The following is a 17,536-nucleotide window of genomic DNA, read 5'->3' as shown; positions in this document are numbered from 1 at the left end:
ACACCTGTCCACAACCTCAAACAGTCACACTCCAAACTCCACTATGGCCAAGACCAAAGAGCTGTCAAAGGACACCAGAAACAAAATTGTAGACCTGCACCAGGCTGGGAAGACTGAATCTGCAATAGGTAAGCAGCTTGGTTTGAAGAAATCAACTGTGGGAGCAATTATTAGGAAATGGAAGACATACAAGACCACTGATAATCTCCCTCGATCTGGGGCTCCACGCAAGATCTCACCCCGTGGGGTCAAAATGATCACAAGAACGGTGAGCAAAAATCCCAGAACCACACGGGGGGACCTAGTGAATGACCTGCAGAGAGCTGGGACCAAAGTAACAAAGCCTACCATCAGTAACACACTACGCCGCCAGGGACTCAAATCCTGCAGTGCCAGACGTGTCCCCCTGCTTAAGCCAGTACATGTCCAGGCCCGTCTGAAGTTTGCTAGAGTGCATTTGGATGATCCAGAAGAGGATTGGGAGAATGTCATATGGTCAGATGAAACCAAAATATAACTTTTTGGTAAAAACTCAACTCGTCGTGTTTGGAGGATAAAGAATGCCGAGTTGCATCCAAAGAACACCATACCTACTGTGAAGCATGGGGGTGGAAACATCATGCTTTGGGGCTGTTTTTCTGCAAAGGGACCAGGACGACTGATCCGTGTAAAGGAAAGAATTAATGGGGCCATGTATCGTGAGATTTTGAGTGAAAACCTCCTTCCATCAGCAAGGGCATTGAAGATGAAACGTGGCTGGGTCTTTCAGCATGACAATGATCCCAAACACACCGCCCGGGCAACGAAGGAGTGGCTTCGTAAGAAGCATTTCAAGGTCCTGGAGTGGCCTAGCCAGTCTCCAGATCTCAACCCCATAGAAAATCTTTGGAGGGAGTTGAAAGTCCGTGTTGCCCAGCGACAGCCCCAAAACATCACTGCTCTAGAGGAGATCTGCATGGAGGAATGGGCCAAAATACCAGCAACAGTGTGTGAAAACCTTGTGAAGACTTACAGAAAACGTTTGACCTGTGTCATTGCCAACAAAGGGTATACAACAAAGTATTGAGAAACTTTTGTTATTGACCAAATACTTATTTTCCACCATAATTTGCAAATAAAAATTCATTAAAAAGCCTACAATGTGATTTTCCTAATTTTTTTTTCTCATTTTGTCTGTCATAGTTGACGTGTACCTATGATGAAAATTACAGGCCTCTCTCATCTTTTTAAGTGGGAAAACTTGCACAATTGGTGGTTGACTAAATACTTTTTTCCCCTCACTGTATGCACGCACCACTTTTCCGTTATTTATTTTTTTGAATTTTTTAAAACAAGTTATTTTTAATTTCACTTCACCAATTTGGACTATTTTGTGTATGTCCATTATATGAAATCCAAATAAAAATCCATTTAAATTACAGGTTGTATTGCAACAAAATAGGAAAAACGCCAAGGGGGATGAATACTTTTGCAAGGTACTGTAGATGGTCACTGTGCATGTGAGATTTGGTTCTGGGTTCCAGGATTACAGCCAAAACAACCCAATTTAATAAACATTATTGAGTTACATTATTCCAGTTCTCTTGTTATCCATATATTGTTGAGTGCAGTGATGAAGCAGGATAAAGAGAACCGTGTCCCAAAATGACATCAATAAAGCAGATTGGATTGTATTACCATGCCATTTTATCAAATTACACATGGCCTCAAAAGGACAGTTTTGTCACTTGATTTGATTCAGAAAGAAACGGTGAAAGACATGTCTGACCCAGAGTGTATTAAAAGCCATGATCATGGTAGTCTGTATTTACTCGTCTTGGTTTCCTTATTATTTCCTTATTTAACCTCCCTCACTGCTATGGATTTCCACAAGCTGTCAGTAAACAAAATTAATCAATAGAAACTACCATCCACAGCAGCTCAGAATGCTATATACACATCTGAAATCAAATGAGCCTAATTACTGTCTCCCTGAAGACTCAGGGTATACCTTCATTAGGCTGTCACATCTGTCCACTTTAAAGTAAATTCTTAGCATCTTATCAGGCCAAAGAGAGTTTGAATTATACTACAGTGCCTTCAGAAAGTATTCACACCCCTTGACTTTTTCCATATTTTGTCAGACATTGAATATCCCTTTGAGCATGGTGAAGTTATAAATCACACTTTGTATGGTGTATCAATCCACCCAGTCACTATAAAGATACAGGCTTCCTTCTTAACTCGGTTGATCTGTGAACTGTACATGATAAAGACAACATCTTGGAGTATGTATAGATTCTGAAATACACATTTTCACATTCATTACGACCCTTTTTGATTTAGCTTATTTTTAGACATATGGCTTGAAACAATATAAAGTTACTCTTCAAACACGTCAAATTTCCAGAGTGGGCTCTCTGGTACTTTAATGATATGACCATTTTATACATAGAAATGTACATTATAGGTCATTAACCAATCAGAGCCCTCCTTAAGGATTTCACATTCAGCAAGTCACCAGCAGTTCCCTTAGAATTTTCCCATTCACTGTGATGCTGGTGCTCATAAAATGTATCATACCTTTAGTATGAATTATCAGAGAGCCCACACAGAATTAGCAGAAAGCCGACTCTGGAAATTTGATGTGCTTTTAGAGAATATTGTTCCAAACAATATGTCTTAAAATGAACTAAATCAAAAAGGGTATTTTTTTATGTTGAATAAATGAAGACATACTCCATATTTTAGAGCAAACTATAAGGAGTATAATGACACCAAGATGTTGTCTGTACGGTTCACAGATCATAGGGTCTTACGTGAAGCATACACTGAGTGTACAAAACATTAGGAACACCTGCTCTTTCCATGACCTAGACTGACCAGGTGAAAGCTAGCATCCCTTATTGATGTCAATCAGCATAGATGAAGAGGACGAGACAGGTTAAAGAAGGATTTTTAAGCCTTGTGACATGGATTGTGTATGTGTGCCATTCAGAGGGTGAATGAGCAAGACAAAAGATTTAAGTGCCTTTTTTAACGGGGTATGGTAATACGTGCCAGGCACACCGGTTTGAGTCTGTCAAGAACTGCAACGCTGCTGGGTTTTTCACGCTCAACAGTTTCCCATGTGTATCAAGAATGGTCCACCACCCAAAGGACATCCAGACAACTTGACACAGCTGTGGGCAGCATTGGAGTCAACATGGGCCAGCATCCCTGTGGAACGCTTTCGGCACTATGTAGAGTCCATGCCCCGACAGATTGAGACTGTTCTGAGGGCAAAAGGGGATGCAACGCAATAGGATGGTGTTCCTAATGTTTTGTACACTCAGTCTAAAATGGGCCTAAACTGGCCACTTTCATCATGATTTTCACAAAAATGGTTTGTAAAAATGTAAAAAGCATTTCAAACATCTTTCCTCGCAATGAAGTTTTTATGTGAGAATTGCCAGAACAATCGGAGAAACAAAAAATATTTCCGCTCCTGCTGGCGTGGAATCGCCCATTTGTGGTAATCTACTGTATAGCCTATTATAATTGGTACAGTGGGGAGAACAGGTATTTGATACACTGCCGATTTTGCAACCGTTCTTTGCAATTACAGAGATCATACGTTTCCTGTAGGTCTTGACCAGGTTTGCACACACTGCAGCAGGGATTTTGGCCCACTCCTCCATACAGACCTTCTCCAGATCCTTCAGGTTTCGGGGCTGTCGCTGGGCAATACGGACTTTCAGCTCCCTCCAAAGATTTTCTATTGGGTTCAGGTCTGGAGACTGGCTAGGCCACTCCAGGACCTTGAGATGCTTCTTACGGAGCCACTCCTTAGTTGCCCTGGCTGTGTGTTTCGGGTCGTTGTCATGCTGGAAGACCCAGCCACGACCCATCTTCAATGCTCTTACTGAGGGAAGGAGGTTGTTGGCCAAGATCTCGCGATACATGGCCCCATCCATCCTCCCCTCAATACGGTGCAGTCGTCTTGTCCCCTTTGCAGAAAAGCATCCCCAAAGAATGATTTTTCCACCTCCATGCTTCACGGTTGGGATGGTGTTCTTGGGGTTGTACTCACCCTTCTTCTTCCTCCAAACACGGCGAGTGGAGTTCAGACCAAAAAGCTCTATTTTTGTCTCATCAGACCACATGACCTTCTCCCATTCCTCCTCTGGATCATCCAGATGGTCATTGGCAAAACTTCAGACGGGCCTGGACATGCGTTGGCTTGAGCAAGGGGACCTTGCGTGCGCTGCAGGATTTTAATCCATGACGGCGTAGTGTGTTACTAATGGTTTTCTTTGAGACTGTGGTCCCAGCTCTCTTCAGGTCATTGACAAGGTCCTGCCGTGTAGTTCTGGGCTGATCCCTCACCTTCCTCATGATCATTGATGCCCCACGAGGTGAGCTCTTGCATGGAGCCCCAGACCGAGGGTGATTGACCGTCATCTTGAACTTCTTCCATTTTCTAATAATTGCGCCAACAGTTGTTGCCTTCTCACCAAGTTGCTTGCCTATTGTCCTGTAGCCCATCCCAGCCTTGTGCAGGTCTACAATTTTATCCCTGATGTCCTTACACAGCTCTCTGGTCTTGGCCATTGTGGATAGGTTGGAGTCTGTTTGATTTAGTGTGTGGACAGGTGTCTTTTATACAGGTAACGAGTTCAAACAGGTGCAGTTAATACAGGTAATGAGTGGAGAACAGGAGGGCTTCTTAAAGAAAAACTAACAGGTCTGTGAGAGCCGGAATTCTTACTGGTTGGTAGGTGATCAAATACTTATGTCATGCAATAAAATGCAAATGTATTACTTAAAAATCATACAATATAATTTTCTGGATTTTTGTTTTAGATTCCGTCTCTCACAGTTGAAGTGTACCTATGATAAAAATGACAGACCTCTACATGCTTTGTAAGTAGGAAAACCTGCAAAATCGGCAGTGTATCAAATACTTGTTCTCCCCACTGTAGTTCCATGACTGTAGATGACACACACAAGGCAGGCCAGGCTCACACAATGCTGTGGAAATATGCAAAAAGGGTTAATGCTTTAAAAAAAGCCTGTCTGAAAGGCCAAGCTAATCCTACATCTTTACCATCTGTCTGTATAATTATGTTAGCATGCAGAGGGTTGTCTACAGTTAATGTCCCTATATCCCCCTCCACATAATAAATGAGAGTTACCTAGCAGCCAGGTAGGGGTGTTTTCTACCTATTATTGACTCATTACTTTGGCTAGAGTCTGTAGTGTTCCACCTGGTACTGAATTTGTTTTTGTTCCCCTTGTCATTTGCATTGCACATGAATCACTCAGCCTCAGGAATGTATTTTTTTTTCGAGTCACTTTAGGGTCATTTAATTAATTTGCACAAAAGAAGACAAGTGAAAGACAAAACAGTGTAGATAAAATCAAGGTTAAAAAAAAGGTGTGCAGGTGAGGTTGGAAAACTAAGATACAACCACACCAAAAAAACACAACATTACAGTTGAAGTCGGAAGTTTACATACACTTAGGTTGGAGTCATTAAAACTAGTTTTTCAACCCCTCCACACAAATGTCTTGTTAACAAACTATAGTTTTGGCAAGTCGGTTAGGACATCTACTTTGTGCATGACACAAGTAATTTTTCCAACAATTGTTTACAGACAGATTATTTCAATTATAATTCACTGTATCACAATTCCAGTGGGTCAGAAGTTTACATACACTAAGTTGACTGTGCCTTTAAACAGCTTGGAAAATTCCAGAAAATGATGTCATGGCTTTAGAAGCTTCTGATAAGGCTAATTGACATAATTTGAGTCAATTGGAGGTGTACCTGTGGATGTATTTCAAGGCCTATCTTCAAACTCAGTGCCTCTTTGCTTGACATCATGGGAAAATCAAAAGAAATCAGCCAAGACCTCCACAAGTATAAACACCATGGGACCACGCAGCCGTCATACCGCTCAGGAAGGAGACGCGTTCTGTCTCCTAGAGATGAACGTACTTTGGTGCGAAAAGTGCAAATCAATCCCAGAACAACAGCAAAGGACCTTGTGAAGATGCTGGAGGAAACAGGTATAAAAGTGTCTACAGTGAGGGAAAAAAGTATTTGATCCCCTGCTGATTTTGTACGTTTGCCCACTGACAAAGACACGATCAGTCTATAATTGTTATGGTAGGTTTATTTTAACAGTGAGAGACAGAATAACAACAAAAAAATCCAGAAAAATGCATGTCAAAAATGTTATAAATTGATTTGCATTTTAATGAGGGAAATAAGTATTTGACCCCTCTGCAAAACATGACTTAGTACTTGGTGGCAAAACCCTTGTTGGCAATCACAGAGGTCAGACGTTTCTTGTAGTTGGCCACCAGGTTTGCACACATCTCAGGAGGGATTTTGTTCCACTCCTCTTTGCAGATCTTTTCCAAGTCATTAAGGTTTCGAGGCTGACGTTTGGCAACTCGAACCTTCAGCTCCCTCCACAGATTTTCTATGGGATTAAGATCTGGAGACTGGCTAGGCCACTCCAGGACCTTAATGTGCTTCTTTTGAGCCACTCCTTTGTTGCCTTGGCCGTGCGTTTTGGGTCATTGTCATGCTGGAATACCCTCCATGACCCATTTTCAATGCCCTGGCTGAGGGAAGGAGGTTCTCACCCAAGATTTGACGGTACATGGCCCCGTCCATCGTCCCTTTGATGCGGTGAAGTTGTCCTGTCCCCTTAGCAGAAAAACACCCCCAAAGCATAATGTTTCCACCTCCATGTTTGACGGTGGGGATGGTGTTCTTGGGGTCATAGGCAGCATTCCTCCTCCTCCAAACACGGCGAGTTGAGTTGATGCCAAAGAGCTCCATTTTGGTCTCATCTGACCACAACACTTTCACCTAGTTCTCCTCTGAATCATTCAGATATTCATTGGCAAACTTCAGACGGCCATGTATATGTGCTTTCTTGAGCAGGGGGACCTTGCGGGCGCTGCAGGATTTCAGTCCTTTACGGCGTAGTGTGTTACCAATTGTTTTCTTGGTGACTATGGTCCCAGCTTCCTTGAGATCATTGACAAGATCCTCCCGTGTAGTTCTGGGCTGATTCCTCACCATTCTCATGATCATTGCAACTCCACAAGGTGAGATCTTGCATGGAGCCCCAGGCCGAGGGAGATTGACAGTTATTTTGTGTTTCTTCCATTTGCGAATAATCGCACCAACTGTTGTCACCTTCTCACCAAGCTGCTTGGCGATGGTCTTGTAGCCCATTCCAGCCTTGTGTAGGTCTACAATCTTGTCCCTGACATCCTTGGAGAGCTCTTTGGTCTTGGCCATGGTGGAGAGTTTGGAATCTGATTGATTGATTGCTTCAGTGGACAGGTCTCTTTTATACAGGTAACAAACTGAGATTAGGAGCACTCCCTTTAAGAGTGTGCTCTAATCTCAGCTCGTTACCTGTATAAAACACACCTGGGAGCCAGAAATCTTTCTGATTGAGAGGGGGTCAAATACTTATTTCCCTCATTAAAATGCAAATCAATTTATAACATTTTTGACATGCGTTTTTCTGGATTTTTGTTGTTGTTATTCTGTCTCTCACTGTTCAAATAAACCTACCATTAAAATTATAGACTGATAATTTCATTGTCAGTGGGCAAACGTACAAAATCAGCAGGGGATCAAATACTTTTTTCCCTCACTGTATATCCACAGTAAAACGAGTCCTATATCGACATAACCTGAAAGGCCGCTCAGCAAGGAAGAAGCCACTGCTCCAAAACCGCCATAAAAAAGCCAGACTACGGTTTGCAGCTGCACATGGGGACAAAGATCATACTTTTTGGAGAAATGTCCTCTGGTCTGATGAAACAAAAATAGAACTGTTTGGCCATAATGACCATCGTTATGTTTGCAGGAAAAAGGGGGACGCTTGCAAGCCGAAGAACACCATCCCAACCGTGAAGCACGGGGGTGGCAGCGTCATGCTGTAGGGGTGCTTTGCTGCAGGAGGGACTGGTGCACTTCACAAAATAGATGGCATCATGAGGAAGGAAAATTATGTGGATATATTGAAGCAACATCTCAAGACATCAGTCAGGAAGTTAAAGCTTGGTCGCAAATGGGTCTTCCAAATGGACAATGACCCCAAGCATACTTCCAAAGTTGTGGCAAAATGGCTTAAGGACAACAAAGTCAAGGTATTGGAGTGGCCATCACAAAGCCCTGACCTCAATCCTATAGAAAACTTGTGGGCAGAACTGAAAAAGCATGTGCGAGCAAGGAGGCCTACAAACCTGACTCAATTCCACCAGCTCTGTCAGGAGGAATGGGCCAAAATTCACCCAGCTTATTGTGGGAAGCTTGTGGAAGACTACCTGAAACGTTTGACCCAAGTTAAACAATTTAAAGGCATTGCTACCAAATACTAATTGAGTGTATGTAAACTTCTGACCCACTGGGAATGTGATGAAATAAATAAAAGCTGAAATAAATCACTCTCTACTATTATTCTGACATTTCACATTCTTAAAATAAAGTGGTGATCCAATTTTTACTAGGATTAAATGTCAGGAATTGTGAAAAACTGAGTTTAAATGTATTTGGCTAAGATAATAATAATATGCCATTTAGCAGACGCTTTTATCCAAAGCGACTTACAGTCATGTGTGCATACATTTTTACGTATGGCTGGTCCCGGGGAACGAACCCACTACCCTGGCGTTACAAGCGCCAAGCTCTACCAATTGAGCTACCACTTCCGACTTCAACTGTATATATGTACACTACTGGTCAAAAGTTTTAGAACACCTACTCATTCAAGGGTTTTTCTATATTTGTACTATTTTCTACATTGTAGAATAATAGTGAAGACATTAAAACTATTAAATAACACATATGGAATCATGTAGTAACCAAAAAAGGTGTTAAACAAATCATAATATAATTTATATTTGAGATTCTTCAAATAGCCATCCTTTGCCTTGATGACAGCTTTGCACACTCTTGGCATTCTCTCAACCAGCTTCATGAGGTAGTCACCTGGAATGCATTTCAATTAACAGGTGTGCCTTCTTAAAAGTTAAGAAGGAAAGAAATTCCACAAATTAATGTGTTTGAGCCAATCAGTTGTGTTGTGACAAGGTAGGGGGGTATACAGAAGATAGCCCTATTTGGTAAAAGACCAAGTCCATATTATGGCAAGAACAGCTCAAATAAGCAAAGAGAAATGACAGTCCATCATTACTTTAAGACATGAAGGTCAGTCAGTACGGAAAATATCAAGAACTTTGAATGTTTCTTCAAGTGCAGTCGTAAACACTTTCAAGCGCTATGATGAAACTGGCTCTCATGAGGACCGCCACAGGAATGGAAGACCCAGAGTTACCTCTGCTGCAGAGGATAAGTTCATTAGAGTTACCAGCCTCAGAAAATGCAGCCTAAATAAATGCTTCACAGAGTTCAAGTCACAGACACATCTCAACATCAACTGTTCAGTGGAGACTGTGTGAATCAGGCCTTCATGGTCGAATTGCTGCAAAGAAAACCACTACTAAAGGACACCAATAAGAAGAAGAGACTTGCTTGGGCCAAGAAACACGAGCAATGGACATTAGACCAGTGGGACTATCATTTGTTTTTCAACAGGACAATGACCCAACACACCTTCAGGCTGTGTAAGGGCTATTGTACCAAGAAGGAGAGTGATGGAGTGCTGCATCAGATGACCTGGCCTCCACAATCCCCTGACCTCAACCAAATTGAGATGGTTTGGGATGAGTCGGACCACAGAGTGAAGGAAAAGCAGCCAACAAGTGCTCAGCAAATGTGGGAACTCCTTCAAGACTGTTGGAAAAGCATTCCAGGTGAAGCTGGTTGAGAGAATGCCAAGAGTGTGCAAAGCTGTCATCAAGGCAAAGGGTGGCTATTTGAAGAATCTCAAATATAAAATATATTTTGATTTGTTTAACACTTTTGGTTACTACATGATTCCATATGTGTTATTTCATAGTTTTGATGTCTTTCTACAATGTAGAAAATAGTAAAAGTAAAGAAAAACCCTTGAATGTGTAGGTGTTCTAAAACTTTTGACCGGTAGTGTACAAAACGGTTTGTTCAATCAATTAGGCCTAAACAAAGCATACTAATTACAATTGAACATGATAGACACAATGTACAAAAAAACATGTTTGCAAGATCTTTTTATATATTTAAATTGTAGTGTGAATACCATCAGTGGTGTATGATTTGACTAGGCTACCATCAGTGGGTGGCAGTGCTTTACCTGAGACTGAGAATGCAAAGCATCTCTTATGTGTGATTGAATGCAGCAGACCTCACAAGAAGAGAGCAGGCCTGAAGTAAAACACCACACAACAGAAAATCAAGGCTTTGTCAAGGCTGCACCAGTTGTATGTTTGAGGTTTTCAGGTCTGTGACACCTTAGAAACCTATGTCAGGTCCCTGATTATTTCATTCATAACACAGAGAACTGCACTGTGTTCTCACATGTGTATGTAACTCAAGAAGCATAGACGCAGAGATGGTATCAAAATAGTTACAACTCATTCATCCTTCTTTTGTCATTACAGGCATTAGTGATGGGGGGGCAGTATAAAAAAAAAAAAAAATATGTATTCATAACTGTAAGTCGCTCTGGATAAGAGCGTCTGCTAAATGACTAAAATGTAAATGTAAATGTGATGGGGTAAAAAATCGATACAGTTACATAGGGATATATTTTTGACGTATAACGCAATATTATTTTTGACAGTATAGCAATATTATTTTTGCACTAGTTGGCTTTACCTGCACATAGCTCATAGCTTGTTCTCCATCTTCTTTTTAAAAAGTGAGACAATTTCTTTTCAGAATTTTTATTTCCATGACCGATCAAAACTCTTTTCTCATGGCTCTCTTTTGTCCCTCTGCAGCAGACATTGCAATATATTTGGAACATCGAATCGCAATATCGAATCACAATACATATAGAGTCGTAAGAATCGCAATACATATCGTATCAGCACCTAAGTATCGTGGTGGCGCATAGATGGCGCGGACGGATGGCGCCTCACCTCGAGCTCCTACAAAACATTGCAGGTTTCTACTTTTTCTACTGTTTTATTCTACTGTTTTTCTCAAATTTTCTTACCCAGTTTGTTTCGTGCATTACTTCAAACACCCGGGTAGAACTTTTGGAATATGAATCGCTGGGTACCCACCGTCCACCCGAATTTCCCCAATTCCCGGAGACGGCGGAACAATGGTCAAGCTTCTTCAGTGAGGCGCCGGGTTTCCTGGGAGTCCTACCGGAGAGTAGTAAACGAAGACGCAGACGGAGAGGCAGACGTGGGGGGGCTTAGTGAGATTGAGACGCCGGGCAACCCGTCCTCCATTACCGAGCATACTACTCGTTAATGTTCAATCATTAGTGAATAAACTTGACGAACTCAGAGTGAGGATCTCCTTCCAGAGGGACATCAGATTCTTCAACATACTCTGTTTTTCTGAAACCTGGCTTTCCTCCGACATCAAAACGGATGATGTACAACCAGTTGGTTTTACAGTTCATTGAGCGGATAGGAAGAGGGCTCTCTCTTGCAAGAAAAAAGGCGGAGGGCTCTGCTTTATGACCAATAACAAGTGGTGCGACGGGGGAAACGTACAGCATCTTACGAGCTTCTGCTTGGAATACTTGGTCATCAAATGTCTCTCTTTTTACTTTATGATAGAGTTCTCAGGGATTATCACCACGGCTGTGTACATCCCACCCCAAGCCAACACCAAAAATGCTTTTAAAGATCTTTATTGGACCCTGAACAAACTGGACACCGTGTACACAGATGCAGCGCAGCGTTCATCGTCGCGGGGGACTTTAACAAAAGTAATTTGAGAACAGTGCTCCCGAATATCTATCAACACATTGACTGTCCAACCCACGGAGATTCTATGCTTGACCACTGCTACACGCCTAATCATGCTTTATTTATTAAATCAAGCTTTATTTATACAGCACATTTCAGACATGGAATGCAACGCAATGTGCTTCACAAGAAAAAGCTATGAAATACAATAAATAAAAATTGAAATATTTACTACACAACAAACATAAGAGGATAAAAAACTAAATTATAACAAAAACTGAACAACTAAAAAGCACCCTAAGGAAAAGGGTATAAGGCCATCTCCCGTCCTCCTTTCGGCAAATCTGACCATGACTCCATTTTGCTCCTCCCCGCCTACAAACCAAGACTTATCACATCATCCATGCATATTTTTTATGAATACGGTGATTGAGTAGGTGTATTCATTGATGTTACCCTCAGAGGCGACCCGGAACATATTCCAGTCCACATGATGAAAACAATCTTGGAGCATGGATTCTGATTGGTCAGACCAGCGTTGTACAGACCTGACCAATCAGAATCCATGCTCCAAGATTGTTTTCATCATGTGGACTGGAATATGTTCCGGGTCGCCTCTGAGGGTAACATCAATGAATACGCCTACTCAATCACCGTATTCATTAAAAAAATGCATGGATGATGTGATACCGATGGTGTCTTTCAAAACGTATCCGAATCAAAAACCGTGGATTGATGGCAGCCTTGTCGGGAAACTGAAGGCGAGAGATGCTACTTATAAACAAGGCAAGGTGACCGGAGACAATTGTATGGTTAAACAGTACAAATACGACCTACGCAGATCGATCAAGAATGCGAGACAAGTATAGGGAAAAAGTGGAGGAGCAATTAAGCGGGTCGGATATGAAGCGTATGTGGCAGGGGCTTCTAACTATCACGGATTACAAAAAGAAAGCCAGTCACACCGCGGACACCTTATTCTCATGCTTCGAGCAAAACGACTCTGAGCTGCCGAGGAGAGCCCCTGAGGACAACGAGGGCTAAGTGCTTACAGTCTCCACGGAAGACGTATGCAAGTCATTCAAACGTGTTAACCCTCGCAAGGCTGCCGGCCCAGACAGCATCCCTAGCCGCGCCCTCAGTGCATGTGCAGACCAGCTAGCTGTTGTGTTTTCTGAAATGCTCTCTCTCTAGCTCAAGCCGTTATCCCCACCTGCTTCAAGATGTCCACTACCATCCCCGTGCCCAACAAAGGGAAAGTAACTGAACTGGATGACTACCGACCCGTTGCACTCACTTCTGTCATCATGAAGTGCTTAGAGAGGCTAGTCAAAGACTACATCACCTCCTCGACACACTTGACCCTTTCCAATTCACCTACTGCCCCGACAGATCCACAGACGACGCAATCGCCATTGCACTGCACACTGCCCTCCCTCACCTGGACAAGAGGAATGCATATGTGAGGATGCTGTTCATCGACTACAGCTCGGCCTTCAATACCATAGTGCCCTCTATGCTCACCACAAAGCTCTCAGCCTTGGGACTGAACTCCTCCCTATGCAACTGGGACCTGGGCTTCCTGACGAGCCTCCCCCAGGTGGTGAAGGTAGGCAACATTACCTCCTCCACACTGATCATCAACACGGGGGCCCCACAAGGGTGCGTCCTCAGTCCCCTCCTGTACTCCCTGTATACCCACGACTGAGTGACCTCACACAGTCCCAACTCCATCATCAAGTTCGCAACTCTTTAACCTCAGGAGGCTGAAGAAATTCGTCCTGTCCCCGAGGGCCCTCACAGTGTTCTACAAGAGCACCATAGAGAGCATACGGTCGGGCTGCATCACAGCCTGGTATGACAACTCCACCACCGCTGTCCGCAAGACACTACAGAGGGTGGTATGCTCAGTTGAACGCACCATTGGGTGCACACTGCCTGCCCTCCAGGACACCTACAACACCAGGTGTCGCAGGAAGGCCAAGATGATCATCAAGGACCTCAGCCATCTGAGCCATGGCCGGTTCTCCCCGCTTCCATCACTCAGTACAGGAGCATCATGGCTAAAACTAACAGACTGGCCAATAGCTTCTACCCCCAGACCATCAGGCTGCTGACTAGCCACCACTAGTCAGCTAGCCCCCCCCCCCCACCCCCCCCCACCCACCCCACCTTATAGTCCCAAGCTCTCGATTTCCCAGCCCTAACAGGCATAATGTGTTATGCAGTAAACCACACTTAAAGCGGCTTTAGCCGACCTACAGATTTATAATAGGCAGCCCTATGTTGTTAGACAGTCAAATGTGTGTCCTCGACAGACAAGTAAAGGAAGTCATTACCAGTATTTAAATTCATGCAAACTAGGGCTACGATCCGATTTTACATTTTAGAGCCACACTTATAGGCTACTATCCATTTCACCATCATTCCATCAGAAGGAATCAATTGTCTCCACAGATTATAAATAAGTTAAACATTGACTCCATATTGTTACAAATATGACTCAGCCAGACACTTGTATCCTACTTTGAACAGTATGAAGTTAATTATCTAAGTGTCGCTAAGAGGTGACTTCTCAAGAAGCTGTTTGAACAGGCATCAAAGGCCGACCTGGAACTGTATCAGTTGCTGAGCCTGGCAGGACAGGTCTGGGTGCGGCGGGCACTGCCAGGTGGGCACAGAGGGCGTCAGACCACATACAATGCTGCTCCTGCTCCAGCAGCAACTGGGGAAACCACAGGAAGCACTATGAATAGAGAGCTATTAAGTCCCAAGTGACATGAGCACCACTCCGTTGGAAATCTACAAAGGACACACTGGCATCATTTCCTTTTCCTGCCATAATCCCTACTACAGTATTTTCATTTATGCAAACGATCAAGTAGAGTTGGGATGGGGGGAGGTGGGCTGCAGTGTAGCCTATATGTGAACATAAACAACAACATAGACCACTGTCAGGCAAAAATACACTGAGTGTACAAAACATTAGAAACTGCAACTCTAATGGGTTTTTCAATCTCAACAGTTTCCTGTGTGTATCAAGAATGGTCCACCACCCAAAGGACATTACATTTAACATTTACGTCATTTAGCAGACGCTCTTATCCAGAGCGACTTACAGTTATTGAGTGCAGACATTTTCATACTGGCCCCCCTTGGGAAACGAACCCACAACCCTGGCGTTGCAAGCGCCATGCTCTACCAACTGAGCTACAGAGGACCCTACCAGTCAACTTGACACATCTGTGGGAAGCATTGGAGTCAACATGGGTCAGCATCCATGTGGAATGCTTGGCACCTTGTAGAGTCCATGCCCCGACGAATTGAGGCTGTTCTGAGGGTAAAGGGGGGTGCAACTCAATTTTAGGAAGGTGTTCCTAATGTTTTGTACACTCAGTGTATATAGCTGTCTAGAGACAAAGTTGTAAATAGTGCAGCCATGTTTTCACACCTTTCACTGACAGAGAAAGATCAGTGTTAAACCAATAAGGTCTAAGATATGTTTTCACCCTTTACATGTCTCTGACTATTGAGGAAATGCAGCACTATTTGAGATATTCACAAAATCAGGTGTAACGACAGTATTCATCAACAACAACATAGTGCAACTCTGCTCATAATTGAGCTACTCAAATGCATTGCATTGTGAAATACAGCTCAACAATGAGCTCTCTGAACAAAAATTATTTTCTAGAGAACAGATGTTTGCATATGGGTATAGACTATCTAGAGATCACAGTCATCCACCATTAATACTGTGGAACTGAGACTCCACGGCCCACTTTAGCCATACTGAGGCAGGGTCTACCTTATTTTGTCATTAGCTGATTAAATAAATGAGGGTCTCCTTGAGAGACACTCTAAATCTCAGAAGTATCTAATGACTATCTGATATGGCTGAAACTGTTACAATAGCTTACTGTGCTGACTGAGTAAACATGAGCGAAGCCTAAATCAAATCTCTCTCTCTCAGCACAGAACTTGACACAGAGGCTACAAGAAGTGTCAGCGAGATTGCTTATATGACCACCTTTCAATCAGCCCCTTATTTTATTGAAGGTATACCACTTTTATACATATCAGTGGGTAACTGGCAATTGGGAGCTGTTGGGATGTCGTTAAACCGGGGTGGCTGTTTACATTTCAAATTAGGGAGGTGTTAAACTTTGGAAGTGTTAATGAATTTACCTGCAAAAAAGCAGAGAACCATTCACACAGACCCAATACCTGTATTTAATTTACTAGCTCTTTAGGTGGCTTTTAATTTACCATGTTATTTACCCCCTGCCCCTTTCAGATATACGAAAAGGCTGGTATAAAAAAGCAGGCATGGTAAATTAGTGGGATTTTGCTTGTGTATGAAGGGGATATGAGTCTCGAAGTCAGAGTAAGGACAACGGATGGAGTAGTTACCGGTATGTTGACATGAAGGTACATGTATATTATAATCTGTCAAAATGACAAGGCTGTACACTTGTTTAGGATTAACCACAGGCAAGGTAGTACAAAAGTGTTTGTAGGGACATGCAAATACTTACCCAAGTGTACTTATAAAACCATTGACAGAGCCCTCTGCGTAAAGGGAAACGATGTCCCCAATGTGCAAAAAGCTGGACATTGAATCCGACATCTTAGGTGTCTTTCCCCTTGAAAATGATAAACTGAAATACAAACTTTGTCCCCCTTCTGTCTTCTCCACTTGACTGCAACAACTTCTTGGAGTGCTACGCGTATCGAATGTTGCTCTTCCTCACCGAGGGCTAAGAACCCTCATTCGAGCTACTTTAGATTTTGTTGTAATGCATCGAGGAGGACAATGTAGTTCATTCAAATAATCGTTTTCTATGTTCTATTAAATAAAGTTTAAACCCGAAAATGAGCAATGATAACCCAATGTAAATGAAAGCAGAGAAAGTCAAAATGTGTCAGCGAAATCCTCATGTTGACACTGCACCTGAAGACAGAAAGCATTAGAACCAGGAAGTGTGTGATGATGATAACTCCTTTAGTGAGCAGCAGTAGCCTGTTCTGACAGTGTAGATTAGAAAGTACACGAGAAAGATCCACACACCCCTTCATACACTCTCTTTCCTACATACAATAATGCACTGAGAATTGGTAAAATGATGTAGGGTGCAAGGGTGTCAGAGTCAACATTCACGTTTTTATTCAGTGAACATGATTAGGCCTACGTGATCATATAGAGCCATTATCAGTCAAATTATTGAAATCCTGTCAATAAACCATAATTTAAACCATTAAACGAATAAACCATAATTATGAGATAACATTGACATTTAATTTATTGAGTTTCCTATGAACAGCAATATTTGTAGGGGGTTAAATGGATACTTCAGGATTTTGGCAATTAATTAAAGCCTTTTATCTTCTTCTTAAGAGTCAGATGAACTCATGAATACCATTTTTATGTCACTGCATCCAGTATGAAGGAATGTTAAGACGTAGTTTCGCGAGCCACCGCTAACTAGCGTTAGCGCATTACTGGAAGTATGCTAGCAGTTACCATAGACTTCCAGTCATTGTGCTAACACCATTTAGCAACAGCGCTAACGCTAGTTAAAATGGTATCCACGAGTTCATCTGACTCTGGGAAAGAAGATACGGGGCTTCATTACCAAAATCCCGAAGTATCTCTTTAAGATCACTGCTGCACTAGGCTACTGTCTATGAGAGAGTGATGTAGTGGGATTCAGACATTTGCCTT

At 42.6% G+C, this 17,536-nt stretch overlaps 1 protein-coding gene across 1 annotated transcript in view; it reads right to left on the bottom strand.

The window, feature by feature from the left end:
* Nucleotides 1-16,825, bottom strand: part of LOC311147275 (inositol 1,4,5-trisphosphate-gated calcium channel ITPR3-like) — a 59,855-nt gene extending 43,030 nt beyond the window's left edge. The window contains exon 1 of the mRNA XM_084183952.1: nt 16,350-16,825. Coding sequence (XP_084040078.1) covers nt 16,350-16,441 — 92 coding nt within the window. The 5' untranslated portion in view covers nt 16,442-16,825. The remainder of the gene's footprint in view (nt 1-16,349) is intronic.
* Between the last annotated feature and the right edge of the window lie 711 nt (nt 16,826-17,536).

This window comes from Coregonus lavaretus (assembly GCF_964263955.1).
Source record: "Coregonus lavaretus genome assembly, chromosome: 20".
Classification (NCBI taxonomy): domain Eukaryota; kingdom Metazoa; phylum Chordata; class Actinopteri; order Salmoniformes; family Salmonidae; genus Coregonus; species Coregonus lavaretus.
The sequence above is the reverse complement of the archived record's forward strand: the minus strand, read 5'-3'. Positions and strand labels throughout refer to the sequence as shown.